The sequence below is a fragment of the Mauremys reevesii genome, linkage group 3 (assembly GCF_016161935.1).
Source record: "Mauremys reevesii isolate NIE-2019 linkage group 3, ASM1616193v1, whole genome shotgun sequence".
Taxonomy (NCBI): domain Eukaryota; kingdom Metazoa; phylum Chordata; order Testudines; family Geoemydidae; genus Mauremys; species Mauremys reevesii.
The window spans coordinates 102,823,632-102,845,525 of record NC_052625.1 but is presented as its reverse complement, the minus strand read 5'-3'; the positions used below and the strand labels follow the sequence as shown (position 1 = coordinate 102,845,525).

The window sequence follows — 21,894 nt, the reverse complement described above, 5'->3', positions numbered from 1 at the left end:
AACACCCCCCTGCTTTATGCATTTGGCTGACTCATTCTCATTCTCTCTCTCTCTCTCTGCATGATGTGTAAGTATTTACTTCACTAAACCTAGAACATAAGACCCATACTGGGTCAGACCAATGGTCCATCTAGCTCAGTATCCTGTCTTCTGACAGTGGTCAGTGCCAGATGCTTCAGAGGGAATGAACGGAACAGGGCAATTATCAAGTGATCCATCCCCTGTCATCTAGTTGCAGCATCTGGTAGTCAGAGGTTTAGGGACCCAGAGCATGGGGTTTCATCTTAATTACATTTCATCTCAACTGTCTCAGACACAAGGGTAGGTGAAGTAATATCTCCTATTGGACCAACTCCTGTTGGTGAAACACAAGCCTTAGAGCCCACGCAGAGCTCCCTGTCAGGTGTCAGAGCGGTACTCGGCATCACAGCTACATCTCCAAGTCCTGAAGAAGAGCTCTACTTAAGCTCAAAAGACTGGCTCTCTCACTGACAGGAGCTGGTCCAGTCAAAGACACTATCTCACCCACTGTATCTCTATATTCTGGGACCAACATGTCTACAGCACCATTGCCAACAGTCTTAATGTTCTGTTTTTTTCGAATAAGAACATCCGAAAGCAAGGTACTTAAGCACATACCTAACTCTAAAGCATGTGAATAATCCCATTGCATTTGGTGTGACTAGTTATGTGCTTAAAGTTGAGCACATGCTTAAGTAAATTGTTAAATCTTCGTCTTAATGAATACATATTTCACACTGAACTGTTGTTTCACTGTTGGAGCTTCCTATGGTCTGTTTAGACTGGTTTGTGAAATCAGTTTTCAAATCAGCTGCAGAAAATTACAAAAGCTGGAGGAGGAACAAAAAAATGTACAGTATATAACCATAAATCTATCTTTCCAATAGTGGGTTTGGGACAAAAATAAGTACTGCAGCGTTTTAATGGGCTTCCAATGTAGAGATTTTTTTTAGAAATTGGCAGTGTAATATTTGGATCCTGAAAGTATTATTGTTACCAGGTTCCAATGAAGTAAGGTATATGTTTCTTCAGCTTTGGAATGCAGTATGGAATATATACTTTATAAGGCTCAATTGTAGCTTTTAAGGCACGGCTCTGTATTGGGATGGTTGCGTCAGCATAAAGTGAAACTGAAGGACAATAAATTGAAGAATGAGAAAATGAAGACTTTTTTCCTGCGAAGTGTAGCTAACCCAAGGACCTCTTTATCCCAAATATAATCGAAACAGAGAGTATAGCAGGGGTTTTAAAATATTAGGCTTAAATAACAATATTACACATCCACAATTACATTAGACAGGATAAAACTTTTTTGTTAGCAGGGATACATATCTTCATTCTTCAGGGCATAAGCTAACTGATAAGAGTTAAGAGACTTCCCTATATCTGGTAATGGCCACTGTCAAGCTATTAGATTTAGTGGATCATTGTTGTGATCAAGTATGGCATTTTCTGCACATCTGTGTTCCTCAGAAAGGCAAAATGCCTCCCAGTGGTCCCCAGCAGACATGGAGGAGGAGCATCCTTGCTACTGCACCATTTAAAGAGATACAGTGTGCACCCTTCCTACCTGTGTCAGTGCAGTGCAATGGGGAGGGAAACGATTCGTGTCTCCACCTCCTTGGGCATAGTGCATTCCTGGGGAATATGGTGGGGGCAGTCCCTGCACTCCTGTCTAAAAAGTGGCCTATAGTTGTGCCTGGTCTTCACAGAGGCCTTTATAGTAGGGTGTGGGCAGAAACTCCTTAACCTTATACTCACCCCCCTCTCCGTGCACCTGTTTAGTGGCCAGGAAGAGTACAGCCTGTATTTAGAAGTTCTGTTACGTGCATGTAATACTTTACAATCATTCATACAAGTCTGAGGGTTGGAAACAAATCTCTCAAACAGAACAGAAATTGAAGCCATGCTAGCAGCTTTTAAAATTGCCCTCCCTTGTTGCTGATAGTTGTTGAAATGCTGTAGTTATTGGCTGTTCATCATGGAATTACTGTGTTCAATTCAGGCTGATTCAAAAATCATTCAGAAGTGGATGGATGGTGTGAAGGACTTCTTAATGAAAGAACAGGCTATCCAGGGAGATTCTGAAGGGCTTCAAAGACAGCTTGACCAATGCACAGTGAGTTCTGCTGATATAAGGAATCTTCTGCAATAGTGGTTTTTCTCATCTTTATTATTTTGCTGCTATTATTAAACAGAGTGTGTGACGCTACATACAGTAAAGCATGCCAAAATATTCTTTCCCTTTGTCTTCATCTTTTTTTGTCCAGGTAGTATTTTTCAATTAGCCCTTCAATCCATTTGACCCTAATAATACATTACACTTCAGAGAGCTTCTTCCAAATCTCCTAGCATGCTTACAAATTTCTAGTATAATTTAGCTTCACAGCTGCCATGATAGATGGGTAAGTGTTTCCTACATTTTATGGATGAGGGAACTGGGGCAGAGGAAAAAGTGACTTCCCTTGGTAATAAAGGAAGTCCTGCTCAGAGTCAAGAATCACATTCAAATCTCCCAATTCCCCAGTTCTGAAATCACTCAACCTTTCTTCCCAACCAATGGCTTGTAATGTTATCCCTCAATGGTTATGAATTTTGGCTGAGAGCATGTGAATAAACCCTGATATGTAGTCAGTTTGTGTGACTTTCCCTGCTTGCTGGAAATTTGGAAATGTCCAAAACACTTGTGCATCCTCTTCAAACCCATGGCATTCCAAGGGGATGATACAGGCAGTTGGCATTTTTGGAATATTAATTTGAATGATGTCATGATTGAGTCAGGTGGGCTATAGTTATGTTGTGTCTATTATGCCTTAGGCACATTGATTTGGTACACACTCTGCTGACTGATATATGGATAGGATTGATATTGATCTTGGTGTCTAATTGCCTTTAATACAAATGTATTTGGGAAAATTTAAAGTGACAAGAATGCATATCATACAGATGTCTTACAAAAATGAACGCATAATTAGTGTACTCTCATAATAGAGATTAACACGTTCTTTCTCTGATACATGTTTAGATGTTTGTTAATGAAATGGAAAAGACTGAGCTGTCTTTGAAAGAGATGAAAGAAGTAGAGTCCACTTTAAGAAGCCAGCCTGTTGTAGGAGTTGATACCTGGATAAAATCTAGGCTATTAGACTGCCAGGCACAATGGGAGAAACTGAGCAAACAGGTCAGTAACTGATAGCATTACTACTTACTTGTTTTATCTTATCTGGTACTGTAATAGTTAATTCCTTTTTCACTCTATAGTGTTAATGGGCTAGACGGGTAGTAGTGTAACAATAGAATAGTCAAGCCTTTAGATGTAATATCCCATTTATAAAATCTGTTTAAAAAGGAAATTTGTAGTTTTAAGATATTGTAGCCTGCTAGGAAAAAATGGTATGATGGGCTTGTTCAAGGAATTAATGCTTTACTTTGGCACTGTACTTTTTGAGGGAAATGTCTGTTTCTAATTTTTAAATGCTTATAATTTCAAAAAGTTGTTGATACAATGGTAAATCAAAAGAAAAGATGACTGATCAAGAATAGTTCTTTTACCAGCGCATGTGTTTTATTTTATTAAGTATGTTTAAGTCACATTTTTACATCTTGTGATGTGCCTTTTTGGTTCTATTGAGCAGAACAGCCTGCAGCACACATGCTCTATTGTCAGAAGTCTTAGAACACCCTCCTATTGACTTCATTTGGAGTTGCATTTGTGGCTCTGGGAGATAGATGACCCTTAGTTTACATTTTAAAAGTAATATATTGAGATCCTTTTTAATGAGAATAAATGGAAGAAACAGGTATGTGACAGGGTCCCATTGCTCTTGTCCTCTTTTTGTTTTGCACAGACTGCACAGAGACCTTCCTTTCTGTAGATACCACCATGTAGTTTATTTACAGTGTGTCACTCCACCAGCTTTTACATACTAGTGCAGTCACAATGTTTACAATATTATGTAGCTTTACTACTACTCGTTTCAAAGCGTGTGTGTGTGTGGGAAGTTTCTCCTCCCAGAGAACTGCCTTTTGTCAGGTCCTGCTAGTTTTGTCTGTCTGTTTCCTTCTGTCACCTGCATTTCCTTCCTGTGTTCTTTTATACAGTCTCCTTGTTAATGGGCTCATTAGCTTCACAACCCCAATCTGAACTAATAATCAAAACTCCTCTTCTTAATCAGGCCCTGCCCAGGGCCTAACTGGCTAAACAGTGACCAGACTGCTGGTTAAGTTGCTGATTCCCAGCACTCTGTCACAGGAAATATAGTTTTATATATATATAATATAGTACTTTGTCAAATCAGTATTTCATTTTACAATAAATGATCAAAGATCCAGTTAATTTAAATTTTGGTTGATTTTTAGTTTAGTGCATTGTTCAAACTGGTCCATTGGCGTTCAACTGTATTGAGTGGAAAACCATATTAGGAAGTGTTATCTCAGGCATGTCTGGAAAGTGGCTTACAAAAGGGAAGAGGTTTGCGATTGACAAGCCCAAATTTAAAATTTTATCCTAAAAGGAAAATAGTAGCATTCTTTTGTGTTATAATGTCCCCCTAAGGGCTTGTCTACACTACAGGACTATTTCGAATCTACTTAAGTCGAATTTGTGGATTCGACCTTAATAATTCGAATTTGTGTATCCATACTAAATACACAAATTCGAACTTGAGTCCACATTCACGGGCCAGCGACTTTGGAAGCGGTGCACTGTGGGAAGCTATCCCACAGTTCCCGCACTCCCGCTGCCCATTGAATTAGGGATTTCCAATGCATGCTGGGGAAAAATGTGTCGCCATTGAACCGTCAATCCCGCCTCCCTCTCTTCCTTGAAAGCGGAAATCTGTTCGCGCCCTTGTCTGGTCGGTTACAGCGGACGCCACAGCACTGCGAGCATGGAGCCCGCTGCGATCATCGCTGCACTTATGGCCGTTGTCAACTCCTCGCACGTTATCGCCCACCTCTTCCACAGTCAGATGCTGAGAAACCAGGCTCCGCAGCACGGTGAGGAGAGTGGCGCAGACCTCTCACAAAGCAGGGTACACCGGGCAGTGGAGATCATGGTGGCAATGGGTCAAGTTCATGGTGTGGAACGGCGATTCTGGGCCCGGAAACAAGCACAGACTGGTGGGACCGCATAGTGCTGCAGGTCTGGGATGACACAGAGTGGCTGCGAAACTTCAGGATGCGTAAGGACACTTTCCTTGAACTGTGTGACTTGCTGTCCCCTGCCCTGAGGCGCCAGGACACAAGGATGCGAGCAGCCCTGACTGTGCAGAAGCGAGTGGCCATAGCCCTCTGGAAACTTGCCACGCCAGACAGCTACCGGTCAGTAGCGAACCACTTTGGCGTGGGCAAATCTACCGTGGGATTGCTGTCATTCAAGTAGCCCACGCAATCGTTGAGCAACTGCTCTCAAAGGTAGTGACTGTCGGAAATGTCCAGGTCATCATAGATGGCTTCGCGATGGGATTCCCAAACTGCGGTGGGGCTATAGATGGGACTCACATCCCTATCCTGGCACCAGCCCACCAGGCCAGCGAGTACATTAACCGAAAGGGCTACTTTTCAATGGTGCTGCAAGCTGTGGTGGACCATAGGGGACGTTTACCAACATCAACGTTGGGTGGGCGGGCAAGGTTCATGTGTTCAGGAACTCTGGTCTGTTTAGACGCCCAGGCAGGCACTTTCTTCCCGGACCACAAAATAACGGTTGGGGATGTGCAGATGCCTACAGTGATCCTCGGGACCCGGCCTACCCGCTAATGCCCTGGCTCATGAAGCCCTATACAGGCGCCTTGGACACTGAAAAGGAACTCTTCAACTACCGGCTGAGCAAGTGCAGAATGGTGGTGGAGTGTGCGACGTCTCAAGGGAGATGGCGGACCTTACTGACTCGCTCGGACATCAGCGAGAAGAATATCCCCGTAGTTATTGCTGCTTGCTGTGTGCTCCACAATCTCTGTGAGAGCAAGGGCGAGACCTTTTGGCCGCTTGGGAGGTTGAGGCAAATCGCCTGGCTGCTGTTTATGATCAGCCAGACACCCGTGCTGAGAGAATATCCCAGCGGGAAGCGATATGCATCAGGGAGGCTTTGCCTCGCAGAGCAGGGTAACCTGTGACTGTCCACTTGATTTTAAGAGAGCCTGATCATAAACCAAGTTTTCCCCACTTCCCAAGGACGTTTTAAAACTAAGGACATGTTTTAGTAATTAATAATAAATCTTTCGTTGACTTTGCATTTCTGTTTCTTCGTTGAAACATGGACGCATTCTGTGCTGGTTAAGGTGTGCACTGATGGGTGGGTTTGCAGGAAGGTGCCGTCCTTGGATAGGGGTTACCATGACGGCTGTGGGTTTGGGCGTTGGAAGGTGAGGGGTGTGGGGAAGGGTGAGTATCTGCCCCTGGATGAGGTCTCTTTGGGGCTCGGGGCACCGGGAGGATCGTGACTACGGTCCAAATGCATGTGAAGGGAAGCCTGCCTTTACATTCGGGATGTCAGGCACCAGGACCCTACACATCAAGGAAAGACCCGGGCAGCATACACCACACACACTGTCCCTGGTGCCTAGTGACTGCAGTCTGTGTGTGCCCTGCAGTTGACCCTGCCCCAAGTCTGTACCCTGGTAATGTGGGCTATGCACTGTAATTAAAAATCCCCACAAAGTCTTCTGACACGAGAAACAGAGAGTAACAGCAAACCGCTTTTAATAATGTTATACACAGTGGGGGTTGAAACTTGGATTTGGGACTGGGTGATCCTGTAAGGGAAGAACTTCTACAAATTTACAGCGAGAGGTGTCTTGTACATTAGCGCTCTGCTGCGTGCAGTGACAGTTCTCACGGCCCCTACCGCCTCCTTCTTGTCACTTTGGGTGAGGGGGACAGGACTTCTTGGCGTTGGAGGGCGGTTGCAGATGCACTGCAGGGGCTCTCCTCCTGCCTGTGGTCTTGCAGAACATCTACAAGGCGCCGGAGCGTGTCCGCTTGCTCCTCATGAGACCAAGCAGCGTTTGAGTCGCCTGCTGGTCTTCCTGCCGCCACCTATCCTCCCGTTCCATGTGTGCGATGCTGCTGACACAGGCTCTCCTCGACTGTCTCTGCTCTGCCGCCTCGCTCTGGAGCTGGCCATCAGTTCCTGGAACATGTCGTCCCTTGTCTTTTTCTTTCGGCGTCTAATCTGAGCCAGCCTCTGCAGGGGATGGCGGGCAGTCCGTGAAGGAGCCAAGCTGTGTGATGCGAAAAAGTAGGTGATTTCCTTGAACAAATACATGTTTGCCAACAGTAAACACAGTCTAGTCATTCTCAGTTAAGAAGACCAAACAGGGAACCAAGTCTCAGGAGATCTCGGAACTAGTCCGAGATTTGAATACGCTCTCATTGGCGGCGCGATTGCACTGGATAGCGCAAGAGACAGCTGCATCCTCTTGCACAAAGTCCTGGTAAGCCTTACAGTACAGACTGCTTATCAGATAGTGCTTAGCTGTGCTCTCCTGCTGGAGGCAATGTGCAAAGCAGAAAAGATGAGCGTTATGCGGCATCTCCCGCCAGTGAGAAGACCCTGTATGGTTTTCCTCTGAGGCCTGCAACACGTGGCTGTTAAGCGAGGTCATTCTTATGCAAAGTAAAACTCTGTTGGTCATTCTTATGCAAAGTAAAACTCTGTTGTCTTTCTTATGCAAAGTAAAAGTCTACCATGCACAATAGTAACAGTACACTAATTCCACTAATTAGATGCAGCACTTCCACAACGACATCACCCTGAGGCGTGTCAGGCGCACACAGAGAGCGGATGTTAATAGAAGCCCTGCACAGACCAGGACCCTACGCTGCCATGCTCGTGAGGCGATGGTCCCCTCTACCTGAGGATGGCATGGCGCGAAGAGTGTGCTTCAACGGAGCACCCAATAAAGCACCTCTCCCAAGAAACCTCTTGCTGAGGCTTTTCCAGCTGCTCTCTGAGAGCTTTTTGAAATATCCCCAGAGGACTATTGCTCCATTGCTGTTTGTGTAGACCTGCTGTTTGTTTAGTTTCATATTTAAAAATGTTTATATAGTATTTCTATTTTTATATAAATCCCTGTTTCTTAAAATAATAAATGTTTCCCTGTTTGTAGCACTTATGATCCTTCCCTGATTCCGAGTCCTGGTTAACGGGCGGGACGGTTGGTAGGGGATCTCTGTGAGGGTGATGAAGAGATCCTGGCTGTCAGGGAAAGCGGGAGTGGGTTCGATGTCGCCTGCGCCGTCCTCAAAAGACCCTTCCTCATCTTCCCCATCGGCGAACAGGGAGGGGGAACTGTCCCGTACACTATTCCGTCCTCGGAGTCCACCGTCACTGGTGGGGCACTGGTGGCAGACCCACCTAGAATGGCATGCAGTGCCTCGTAGAAGCGGCATGTCTGGGGCTGGGCGTCCGCTTGCCGCTCTGACTTTTTGATACCCTTGTCTTAGGTCCTTCACTTTCACGCGCACTGCATCGCATCCCGGCTGTATCCTTTGTCTTTCATGGCTTTAGAGACCTTCTCGAAGGTCTTCGTTCCGCTTGTTGGAGCGCAGCTCCGAGAGCACAGACTCTCGCCCCACACAGCGATCAGATCCTGGACTTCCCGGTCAGTCCATGCTGGGGACCTCTTTCTAGTCTGGGATTGCCCGGACTCCTCTGCTGGAGAGCTCTGCATCGTTGCAGGTGCTGCGGAGCTCGCCCCGATGTGCAACCAGAACGTCAGATTCAAACCGCCCAGACAGGAAAATGAATTCAAATTTTCGCGGGTCATTTCCTGTGTGGCTGGCCAGAGAATCCAAGCTCGGACTGCTGTCCAGAGCGTCAACAGAGTGGTGCACTGTGGGATAGCTCCCGGAGCTGCTAAGTTCGATTAGCATCCACACCAAGCCTAATTCGAGCTAGCAAGTGCGACTCCACCTGCCGGGTGGAGAAGAGCCCTCTATTTCGAATTAAATGGCTTCCTGGTGTGGACGGTTGAGCGGTTAGTTCGAATTAACGCTGATAAATTCGAATTAAAGTCCTAGTGTAGACCAGGCCTAATGGAGTTTAAAAATATCTGTTCTCTAGAGTGACTGGTAATTCCTCACTGCTGGTAAAAATAATGTTTTTGTTTCCTAAAACAAAGCTTCTGTGTTCTAAATTACAGTACACCTTATATATTTCACTGTTAAAATGGCTGAAAGCTCAACCCTGGCCCAGTAAATCCTCTGACAAATGCACTAAAAGTTCAAATGCATTATTCCCACATCTAATGGGTATTGTTGCTTTAGGTCTTTTTCCTGTTCATTTTTTAATTGTTTGTAGTTTAAAGATTATCTGATTTACCAAGTCAACTTGCCTGTTGCTCATCTTCTTCTCTTTCCCTAACAGGCAGTTGTAGGCCTTTTCTCAAGTTGCCTGTGACACTGTGTGCCACCCAACTTTTGACCCATCCTTCAAAACCTTCCCGAAAACAATTTTTTTCCCTGTTAGTTTTCCAGTTCTGACCCTCCCTCTCCAGTGTTTGGTCTACGCATTAATCAGAATGTGTGTTTGTACTTCTCCTGGATAGAAAAAGAACTACACATCCATGTGCCATATGCCCTATACTGCTTGTTTCTAGTGACTTTTCCTTTAACTAAAGTGGCAGGGACATGTACTTTTGGAGCAGGAGAATCTGTGTTTTGAGTGGCTATGGTGAGCAACATAGGGACACCTGTGAATTTCTTAAGTGACTACTTACTTATTCACCCACGAAAGCTTATGCTCCAATACGTCTGTTAGTCTATAAGGTGCCACAGGACTCTTTGTCGCATCTTACAGATCCAGACTAACACTGCTACCTCTCTGATACTTATCTTTTTAGTTTATAAGTATTAATAAATGAGTACTTGATACTCTCTAGTACAGGGGTCGGCAACCTTTCAGAAGTGGTGTGCTAAGTCTTCATTTATTCACTCTGATTTAAGGTTTTGCATGCCAATAATACATTTTAAAGTTTTTAGAAGATCTCTTTCTATAAGTCTATAATATATAACTAAACTATTGTTGTATGTAATGTAAATAAGATTTTAAAAATGTTTAAGAAACTTCATTTAAAATTAAATTAAAATGCAGAGCCCCCTGGATTGGAGGCCAGGACCTGGGCGTGTGAGTCCCACTTAAAATCAGCTTGCGTGACACCTTTGGCACACGTGCCATAGGGTGCCTCCTCCTGCTCTAGTATCTCAGGGAGTGTCACCAGCCTATACTCGGAGAGGAAAGATACCTTTTGTCCCCTCCAGATCTTGGTCTTCCTCCATGGAAGCAGGTGGCTTGATCTGCTTAAAATAGTTCTAATGATTAGTTGTGAATTTCTGAATCTTTTTATCTAAAAAGAGAACTGTAAAAATTTTTTGGTTGAGGGAAATTAATTAGTTGCACTTGACTTTGAGCCTATATTAAAATGCTTTTCAAATGATGTGAACAACTTCAAATAGTGAAACCACCTTAACTTTTCTTGTTGGCGTTTCTAGATTGTTAGTCAGAAAAATCGATTGTCTGAAAGTCAAGAAAAAACTGTAAACTTGAAGAAGGATTTGGCAGAGATGCAAGAATGGATGACGCAGGCTGAAGAGGAGTATTTGGAGAGAGATTTTGAGTACAAATCTCCAGAAGAACTAGAGAATGCTGTAGAGGAAATGAAGGTCAGAAATACTAGATCATTACAAAGACCTGGTCACGCACAAAACAAATAAAACACAACACTTAACACTTTTTGTCTGGGGGTTTACCTTGAGTTTTATATGATGATTACTTACATGGAAGGGAGTCCTGCTCATGATAAAATTAGTGCTATTCTTCAACTACACTTTACGGAATTTTAATTTTTAAAGCACAGACTGAATAAGCAGATTTTTCTCATTGGGCAAAGAGCAGCAAGAGTTCCATAACGAAAGGCTGCCCACCTGACCGACAAGCAGGGTTGGTGTCTGTAGAAAATTGGGTTGGGGGTGGAGGTGGGGAGAAGGAAGGATGTGAAAAGTGAGAACAATAGAAACTGATTGCAGGAGCCGAAAATTGAGGGGGGGAAAAAAAAGAGAAAATGTGGTGGTATACTTAGTAAATTAGCAATTCTAGAAACTGTTCCATCCGCTTACAGCAATTGGGTCAGAGTCCCATATGTCCTTGAATAAATATGGTGTCTCCATGTGGCGAAAAAAATTGAAACAAATGTGCTTTGTATTTTGGAACCAAGACAAATCTGTGACTTCAGTAGTTCTAAAAGCAGCCCTGTCCCTGCTCCTTTCAACTTTCAGGCCAGTAGTCCCAAATTTAAAATATCTATTCTAGTTGAATATAGATAATTGAGCCAACAGATGGCTATATGATAGAATCTTTTTGGTGGCGGTACAGAACTGACGAGCATTTTTGTCTGGATCAAAACAATTATAGACCCAGCTTATCCAGTGGAATACTAAATATAGGGTCTATTTTTACTTTCTACTATACTGACATATCTACATTCATAGTTGTAAATTGCTTTTCTCAAGGGGTCTTCGTGAAGCAGTTTTCAGCAAGGGTTTTTCATAGATGTCAAGACCACAAGAGACTATTATGATCTTCTAATCTGACATCCTGAATAACACAGGCCAGAGGACCTCCTCGCATCTTTTCAGTAGAATAAATGTCTGAGAAATCTGAGTGCAGTCTGTGTCCAGATTCATACCCTATACTACTTAATGTGATAAGGACATTGTAGTAATCTAGATGGTTAACCATAGTTTCATCAGATACCCTTTATCAAAAACAGAAGCGTTTGGTTAGTTATTAAGTATTATTTTGGGATTGAACTGAATATTTGAAAGGAAAAGAAATCTCTATCTTTTCAAGGATTTTCAAAAGCCTAATTCCATTGTCATTGAAATTGATAGTAAAATTCCCATTGTCTTCAGTGGGAGCAGAATTAAACCAATGATAAGTGCTTTTGAAAATCCCATCCTAAAAGAATTCATGAATAGAACCGTGTGCCTATAGTCCAAACTGGGGAGGTGAGGGCCTACAGAGAAAGATGAGAAAAGGACCCCAAGGGCAGCGTTTTTTTGTAGGTCTCTAAACTACCTTTACCTTTTCTGACCCAGAGGGATAATATCTTTTCTGGTAAGGAGGCTGTCATTTTATGTTGTCACTCTCTTATGGACCACACTGCCTCAGTCCTTGGCTTGATGTGTGTGCTCCCCTCCTGCCATTTGCTGCCATTTAACTTATATTTAGCATGCTACTCTGCTTGCATTATGTGGTGTCTTCTGAGCCATAATATTGCAGTGTGGTAAATTTCAGCACAAGATGTAATGTAAGATAGCTTGAGCCAGCAATCCCTTTCCCACCTGAATCTCCACTGACTTCACTGTGTGCTTCTCTCTCCTATCCCTTATTGCCCATGGGTCTTTTGGGGTCTAAATTCTGTTGGAATTAAGTTCTGCCAGCCAAGTTCAGGTCCATATATCAACAGCATATGTGTGTAGTCTTCCACTGCTCAGATGTCTTGGGAAGCTCCCTGCTCTCTCAGTAGACCATTCTGTATGTATTTGTTTACCATCCGTGTGTGTATGTAAAATATGTACAAACACACACAGACACGTGGCCTTCAGTCAAAATGTGTACAAGTCAGAATTTGGTCCATTCATACGTAAGCATAGCAATATAAGGATGAGCCTTTTAAGCCTATAATTAGAATAATATTTAATGGTTAGTTATCAGATTAGTAAATTGTTTTGGTTTGTTTTATGTTAACTCAGTGTTTCCCACTAGTACTTAAGCAGAGGCTGATCAAGTAATACATCTTTTTGACTAGAGAGCGAAAGAGGATGTGTTGCAGAAAGAAGTGCGCGTGAAGATTTTGAAAGACAATATCAAGGTGTTAGCTGCAAAAGTGCCATCTGGTGGTCAGCACTTGACATCCGAACTTAACATTGTGTTAGAGAACTACCAACTACTGTGCAATCGGATCCGGGGGAAATGCCACACTTTAGAGGTATGATTGATAGCTCTCAAATTAATAACTCAGGAAAAAGGCACAAGAAAAAGATGGTGATGGACACTTAAAATGTGAGGTTTCAGCATTAAATCCAATATCCTTTGTGTACACGGAGTTTGCTATCACTTTTTTTCTTCTTACTGGAATCCACATGGAACCACCTTGTTTTGCTTTTATACTCTGTCCAGTAACTAGCCCCACAGATTGTATTACAATAAACATTTCTCTAGCCAAGGAGTGCTGTCACACAGCTCTGTTATCTATCGCCACTGCTTCCAAAATGGCAAAAAGAATCTCCAGAGCAACATTATTATTTATCCCTTTTCATGTAACTCTAATAATAAAACTGAAATAAGTATAGCTTCATGTGGGATAGGAGTAAATGTGGTCATTTTTACAAAGGAAAGATGAGTGGTATGGTGTGATAATCTGAGTGTACATAGTAATTCTGCAGGTAAATTTCATATGTTGCATTATGTGATTTGCAGATATCTAGATTCTTTACGTTATGAAACACTTTTTTTTTTTTTTAAATTCTTGTGTCCAGGAACCAATTAAAAAAAAAAATCCAACTCCAGAACCCAATTTACAGAACCTGTAATGTGTGTTTTGAATTTTATTGCATTTATGAATAATAGTGCTCATTGTTCTAGTATCGTAGGCAAATCTGTTCACACTTAGAATGCTCATAGGCATCTGAATATATGCTCTTCAGGCTAATTTCAGTTTTTCTATTACCTTTAGGAGGTATGGTCCTGTTGGGTTGAGCTGCTTCAGTATCTGGACCTAGAAACTGCTTGGCTAAACTCTTTGGAGGAAAGGGTGCAAAGCACAGAAAATCTGCCTGATAAATTGAATGCTGTCAATGAAGCTCTTGAGGTATTAGTCATGCTATTGGGTTGGTGACTTTTTATATAGCTCTGTTAAGAAATGTCTAAATAAACCTCAGTTGAAGACAAAAATGTATATTGGACTTTTCATTTCCTATGTCAAATGGATACATCATTTATTTAAATCTACAGGACAGATAATTGTAAAGATAACCAGTGAAAAGATAAACTTTAGCCTTCCTGGTAACTGTATTGTACTTTGTATCATTTAGAGATACAGTTGCATGTTATTTTCTGCCCCCTATAAATTGCTAAATCTTCCCAGTAGCCTTCATTTTGGGATGGTTGTGAATAGAAAATAAGTGCTGTGACTTATCTGTTGAAAAAAATGATTGTTGAACTTGCCCTCTACAGTCACTGCACTAGCAGTACCTAACTCATTCTGTTAGAGGACATTTGGAGTATAAAAGGTGCTGTGCATACAGCCAAAATTTGAATTTTAAAAACAAAGCAAAATTCAGCATCCTAACAGTTGTTGTCTTTCTCCATTGTTTAGTCCCTGGAATCTGTCCTGCGTCATCCAGCTGATAATCGAACCCAGATTCGGGAGCTTGGTCAGACGTTGATTGATGGAGGGATTCTTGATGACATCATCAGTGAAAAATTGGAGGCTTTCAATGCCCGCTATGAAGAATTAAGTCACTTGGTAAGTATTTGGAGGCGTGGTGGGAGGAAGCCTTTTAGTGTCACAGTCAGCTTAGTGCACTCAAATGGGTTTGAACAAAAGCTGATGATATTATGGTTAGGCCATTCAAATCATGGACACAAGACTGAAAGGCACTAATACAGAAAAGTGTTCACAATGGAGTCGGGAATACTTAATTTAGAAAATCGCCATAAGACTCAGATACACGATCATTTATGTTTCTATTAATTCATTATTATTTGGAAAAGCTACAGTATCTTTTTACCTAATTTTCCAAATAGTTGTGACAAAATGGAAGACATTTCATCCTCAAAACTTAAAATGCTCTTTGAAATGGAATTCATCCCAGTACTCCAGATTAATTTTCCTCTTCCGGTATCCTATATTCTAGCAAAAGAGAGATGCTTCTGGCACTACAGTGCACATTTTCCTTAACATTGAAAGAACATGAATGATTGCCATTTTTATTCTTGAATATGATTAGAACAAAGTCAAACTGAAATAAAGTATGTGAGGAAGCCATTGCAGGAGGTCAGACTGATCTTGAAGTCTGAGTCTTTCTTTTTCTCCTCCTTGTCTTTTGTGTCATGTGGCCAAAAGGACTAATGCAGTCTTTGGATGCGTAAACAGGTGACTCTTGAGTAGGAGTAGAGAGGTTATTTTACCTCTGTATTTTACACTAGTGTGACCACTGCTTGAATACTGTGTTCAGTTCTTGTGTCCACAATTCAAAAATGATGTTGGTAAGTTGGAGAAGAGCCATGAGGATAACTAAAGGGTTAGAAAACGTGCCTTATAGTATTAGACTTAAGGAGCTCAATCTGTTTATCAAAGAGAAGGTTAAATGGTGACTTGGTTACCCAAAAGTATCTACGTGGGGAACAAATGTTTGATAATATTGACTCTTTAGTTTTGCAGAGAAAGGTATAACACAAGCGAATGGCTGAAAGTTGAAGCTAGATAGATTCAGACTGGATAAGGTGTACATTTTTAACAATGAAGGTAGTTAACTATTGGAACAATTTGCTGAATGTTGTGGTAGATCCTTTTTCACTGGCAATTTTTAAATCAAGACTGGATGCTTTTCTAAAATATATGCGTGTAGGAATTATGTTGGTGAAGCTCTGTGTTATAAAGGCCTGTGTTATAGAGGTGATCAGACTAGATGATCACAATGGTCCCTTCTAGTCTTGAAATATGTGATATAGATATAATGGGCAGTGAAATGGTAGCTGCATCTCAGGTTATTAAAATTACTCATCATAATCATGTAACCCAGGCTCCTACTTGAAGGGTGAGGACACAGAAGTAAAGTCTGAGTCCAGTGTATTTGGATAATTGGCTGCCCTATCTTGGAATGGTGTGTGGGGATGTGCTTTTTTAAAAAATTTGTGTGTCAATATTATTATTAAATTTTTTTTCTTCACTTTGGTAATTGGTTTCCAAATAACCCTCTTTCCTGGTAGCTGCATTGATGATACTTTCTAGTGTGGTCACTTGGAAGTTAGGTAGGTGTTTGTTTCTTGTGTGCATGTATGCTGGTGGTAGGGGAACTGCCATTCGTTTGTGAGAAGTGATTCTACAGGTAACATTCCCTTTTTGTTCTTGAACAGATGGAAAAAGAATTTGGAAGAGAGTTTATTATTCACAAAGGAAATATATGTTTGTATTCTAGTCAAGGAGAAATGTGTTTTGATGCATGTTACAAACTCCCCCACATCCTGTACTATCCAATTTATGAAACACAGCTGTATGAAACTACTTTGCTTCTGTTTACTGAGATGATTAAAAGAAGACTTTCTCAATAACTCAGACATAACATGCGTTTCCCTTCTGTGTTACTCTTTTTTTGTTTTATTATCAATTTAGTGGTATAAATCGCACACCAGGTTTCAGAAGGCAGTGCTGTGTAGAGTTCCTTTTCATGACTATTCTGCGTGTGAATTTATTTTTCATATTCTGAGGCAAAGCTTAAAAATATTTGTACAGAACAACTCCTCCTTATACTTCTCTCCCCTTTAGGCAGTGAGCAGGCAGATTGCCTTGGAACAGCAGCTTCAGACCATGAGGGAAAATGACCACATGCTGCAGGTCTTGCAGGAAAACTTAGCAGAGCTGGATAGACAGTTGGCCTCATACTTGACTGATAGAATAGATGCCTTCCAGATGCCACAGGAGGCCCAGGTATTCCAGCAGAGCTTTTTCACTGCATAAGATTTTTCTGATGTATGATGATGGTAGATTGCTCCTTGGAGTAGCATATTCTGGTTTTGTGTGGGAAGGATGCATTAGAATAGCTATTGTAATGGCCATAATGGTATTCAACCTAGCAAGCAGGCATCAAAGTCAGCATAGACGTCATAATATTTACGATACACTTCTTCAGAATGGATTTACTGTTTGTTATCTGACATATCCTAAGGGTTTTGTATCCTTTATCCCCCCCCTTTTTTTTTACATATTGGTAGAAAATTCAAGCAGAAATCACAGTTCATGAATCCACCTTGGAGGAGCTCAAGAAAAATGCACGGTCACTGTCTGCAGGTTCCTCTGAATGCAGGTCCCCTCGTGGTGGAACTCAGCTGGATGCCCTGCAGGTAAAGAAATCCCAGCCGTGAATTTAGGCTTAGTCAGCTTCCAGTTGTAAACCACTTTTGTCTGCCTGCAAATCACTTTGTGCAGTCAACCAGGTTTTAAAAATAAATGATGGATGCGTTTATATGGTCTAAATGGGGAGCTGAAAGTACCAGGGGGAGGGGTTAACAAATAAGTTAATTCCTTAAGTTTCATAGACTGGAATGCACAGAGCCAGAAGGGATTTTTTTTCTTTTAATTGGAATGGTTACTTTGGATGTATGTGTGGTAGAGTCTGAGGCCTGTTGTGCTGCAGAAGAAAGATAATTAAGGATTGATAATGTAATGTTGTTAAATTGTACTCAGAAAATGGCATACTCATGCATTGGATTATTTAATTATGATAAAAGAAAAATGAAATGGAATCTGAAGGGAGAAGCTTTAAACATTGTTTCAGATATTAATATAAAACCTCAGATATTAATGTAAAATGATCCTTTTTGGTGCTCTTATTAAACAGAGGAAACTCCGGGAGGTATCCACAAAGTATCAACTTTTCCAGAAACCAGCCAATTTTGAGCAGCGTATGTTGGACTGTAAGCGGGTACTGGATAGTGTAAAGGCAGAACTCCATGTTTTGGATGTGAAGGATACTGACCCCGATGTAATTCAGGGTCACTTGGACAAGTGTATGGTAATGACTTTTATTGGTGGATTTTTTCCAAATTTTTATTTTTAACCCATATATAACATTCTCTTTCTCTAAAATGACGTGCTTAGGATTTTTTGCTTAGTTCTGTATCCCGATTAAAGTAAATGCTAGTATAACTTGCCACAGTATACAAACAGAACTGTTACTAGGTAAAGGCTTGGATAAAAGTTGTACTAGTTTTGAGTGGAAAATATGTAGTCATAAGGGTAATGCATTGTTAATTACAGGATATAAGTGGTACAACACTTATCAAAATTCCCCACTCTGGCTATTGCTCATGTTCTGGAGGCAACATGCAATTTAGAGACAAGTGTTTACTTGGCTCTTCATTTTAGCTTAATTTCTAATACCTTATGTAAAAAAAAAGCATGGATCATGGGAAATCTCTACCAACTCTTTTGGTGGTGATATACTGTAAATTATGAAATTGAGTAAATTTTATGAATATTAGGTTTAATAATAAAGCAGAAAATGGAATATCTCAAATTTGAGAATTGATCTGTGATCAAACATTTTGCTTCTTACTATTTGACATAAAGAAGATGATACACAGCATTTATATGCATTGTGATGTCCAAGTTCTTAACAGTCCCAGGGAACAGTTACCTACAAAATCTAAAATGTTGCTAAAATGTATTTTTCTCTGGTTTCAGAAACTGTATAAAACTCTAAGTGAAGTGAAGCTTGAGGTGGAGACTGTAATCAAGACAGGAAGACAAATTGTACAGAAACAGCAAACAGACAATCCCAAAGGAATGGATGAACAGCTCACAGCGCTAAAATTTCTTTATAATGATCTGGGTGCACAGGTAAGAAGAGTGACAAATATATACCATATAACCTGTCTGTGTGTTCCATTCTATACATCCGAAGAAGTGAGCTGTAGCCCCCAAAAACTTATGCTGAAATAAATTTGTTAGTCTCTAAGGTGCCACAAGTACTCCTGTTCTTTTTGCATATAATCTAGAACGCATATCTTCTTCCTTTTCTTAAATACTCATGTAGGAGCAGTGGTAGTTTTGGTTTCAGAGTTTCAAATTAAGGTTGTGTTCTTGCAACTGGCTAGTGTAATCCTAGGCTGCATCAGGCAAGGTATTTTCAGTTGACAGGGAAGTCTTAGTACCATTGTACAAGGCACTGGTAAGACCTCATCTGGAATACTGTGTCCAGTTTTGGTCTCCCATGTTTAAGAAAGATGAATTCAAACTGCACAAGTGCAGAGAAGGGCTACTAGGATGGTCGGAGAAATGGAAAACCTACCTTCTCAGAGGAGACTCAGCTTGGCCTGTTTAGCCTAACCAAAAGAAGGCTGAGGGGAAATATGATTGCTCTCTATAAATACATCAGAGGGATAAATACCAGGGAGGCAGAGGAGTTATTGAAGTTGAGCACTATTGTGGACACAAGAACAAACTGATGTAAACTGGACTTCAACAAGTGTAGGCTTGAAATTAGATGGATTCTAACCATCAGAGGAGTGAAGTTCTGGAGCAGCCTTCCAATGGGAGGGGTGAGGTCAAAAAACTTAATTGTCTTCAAGACTGAGCTAGATAATTTTATTAATGGGATGATATGATAAAACTGCTAGTAGAAAATATACCCAATGGTCAGAGACTGGACACTACATGGGGAGGGCTCTCAGTTACTAGAGAGAATTCTTTCCCAGGTGACCATTGAATCTTGCCAAAATGCTCAGGGTCCAACTGACCATCATATTTGGGGTCGGGAAGGGATTTCCCCCCCCAGGTCAGATTGGCAGAGACCTGGTTTTTATTAATTTTTTTTTAAAAATTTTTTGCCTTCCTCTGGAGCTCGGGGCATCGGTCACTTGCAGGTTTAAACTAGTGTAAATGGCAAATTCTGTGTAACTTGAAATCTTTAAAACATGATTTACTGAATTCCTCAACTCAACCAGATATTATGGATCTGATCGGAGTGGGTGGGCAAGGTTTTGTGGCCTGCAATGTGCTGGAGATCAGATTAGATGATTATGATGGTCCCTTCCGGCCTTCAAGTCTATGAGTCTGTGAACTGACAGTGTGTAGGCAAACTGCTGCACCCATTCATAATCAGTTGCAGGATCACGAAAGCTTATGCCCAAATACATTTGTTAGCCTCCAAGGTGCCACAAGGACTCCTTGTTTTTTTTGCAGATTCAGACTAATACGGCTACCACTGAAACCTATTACATTGGAGTTCATTTAGTTTTAAGCTTCAGTCAGTTAGTGATCACCTAGTCAATGGTTACATTTGTCAGTAGCTATAAAGAAGTGACATGCCCATTTCTTTATTCTGATCTGTTTGTAAGTGTATTATGTAGTTTCAACTGTTGATCAGTTAGCAAGAGGAAATTGGTTATTTTGTTCTTTCTAGTAAGATGTAACAGTTGTAAAGAACGTAATATTCTTTTCAGGGTACTTTGCAATACAAGACAACTTGACAATGCCATGATTTTGTGTTCAAGTGAGTTTTAATTGCTGGCTTCTTTCTGCAGGTGACTGAAGGGAAACAAGACCTGGAACGTGCATTGCAGCTGGCATGCAAAATGAAGAAAGAAATTGCCTCTTTGTCAGAATGGCTAGCCCTTACAGAGACTGAATTAGTACAGAAGTCCACTTCAGAGAGTTCGCTTGCTGATCTGGATACAGAAATTGGCTGGGCTAAAGTAAGCAAGCTATATTATAATGGGGCTTTCCAACTATTAAAAAAGTTAATCTCAATTAATTAGGACATTAAAACTGCAATTGTGATTTTTTTTTTAATCACACTGTTTAAATAAATGGTATTCTATTAATATTTTTGGATGTTTTCTACATTTTCAAAAATATTCACTTGTATGAAGTGATTTGAAAAATACTATTTCTTTTGTTTATCTTTCTTATAGTGCACATATTTGTAATAAAAATAATATAAAGTGAGCAGTGTACACTTTGTATTGTGTTGTAATTTAAATCAATATATTTGAAAATGTAGAAAAACATCCAAAAATGTTTATAATTGTTTAACAGTGCAATTTAAATTCTGATTAATTTTCTAAAAAAGTTAATTTGTTTTGAGTGAATTGCTTCAGTCAACTGCAATTGACAGCCATAATTATAATTCCTAGATTAATTATTATTTTTATTGCATTAACTCTGGGAATAACTAATAATTTGGCATCCATTTGTTCCCAAGCCTGTTAGATGCTTAGTTCTTACTGGAGTTGACCATTGCGGAATCAGATCTGTGGTATCACAAATGTCTTAAACTGTGAGCGTATTTAATCTGTATAAATGCCAGTACAATATTAAAAATGTTAAGAATTAGCTGTTTAATAATGTCTAACTATCTTATAATGTCTCCTACATAGTTCTTAATCCTTAATAAATACGGTGTTAATCAATGCACACACTAATATTACTATCATAGCAACCGGTCTGTTCAGAAAGTTTCCATCAAAACTGTTCTAGGTGGAAAATTGGGTTTTCAGTGGAAAGTTCAGTTTTCAGTTTTTTTGGTCTGCTTTCTATGGAAAATTTTGATTTTTGTTAGAAAAACTGAAGAATTTTAGAATTTTGCAAAAATCTTTCAGGTTTTGGTTTTTCAATGATAGATTGAAGTTTTCCACAAAGGGGGGAACAAGTTCTGACAAGCTCAATTTATTTTAAATTAAAGGATTTATAGCATCACACTGACGCATGGAAATTTATTTGAGGTTCCTTGATTTGTTCGCAACTGCAATATTACATTGGCAAGAATACAGTCATGTTATATCTGATGCAATAGTTATTCAGCAGTCAGGTTTTCCATTAACTCAACATATTTTTCTAACTATTGCTTATTTGTGTTTCATTATTTGTTGCTGTAGTTAGAGAACATAGAGGTTAATCAATAAATAATTATTCACCTAATGAACTGAAGGAAGGCTGAGTACCTCAAAGTACTACACTGTGTGTGTGTGTGTGTAGTGCAATAATATTTTATTTATATATTTTATATAAAGTTATATTTTATATATATGGAAATATACTGGTACACTCAATTTGTAAGCCCCTTGAAGATAATAGGTTGGTTTGG

General features: G+C 40.5%; 1 protein-coding gene across 6 annotated transcripts in view; it reads left to right on the top strand.

Annotated features, from left to right (window-relative positions):
- The window catches only part of UTRN (utrophin), a 576,172-nt gene that overhangs the window by 178,220 nt on the left and 376,058 nt on the right, over window positions 1-21,894 (top strand). For all 6 annotated transcript variants that reach the window (XM_039528635.1, XM_039528634.1, XM_039528636.1 and 3 more), the window contains 11 exons: window positions 2,027-2,140; window positions 3,047-3,202; window positions 10,516-10,686; window positions 12,834-13,013; window positions 13,761-13,895; window positions 14,403-14,552; window positions 16,575-16,736; window positions 17,021-17,149; window positions 17,647-17,820; window positions 18,492-18,647; window positions 20,333-20,503. In XM_039528635.1, the coding sequence (XP_039384569.1) occupies window positions 2,027-2,140; window positions 3,047-3,202; window positions 10,516-10,686; window positions 12,834-13,013; window positions 13,761-13,895; window positions 14,403-14,552; window positions 16,575-16,736; window positions 17,021-17,149; window positions 17,647-17,820; window positions 18,492-18,647; window positions 20,333-20,503 (1,698 nt within the window). The remainder of the gene's footprint in view (window positions 1-2,026; window positions 2,141-3,046; window positions 3,203-10,515; window positions 10,687-12,833; window positions 13,014-13,760; window positions 13,896-14,402; window positions 14,553-16,574; window positions 16,737-17,020; window positions 17,150-17,646; window positions 17,821-18,491; window positions 18,648-20,332; window positions 20,504-21,894) is intronic.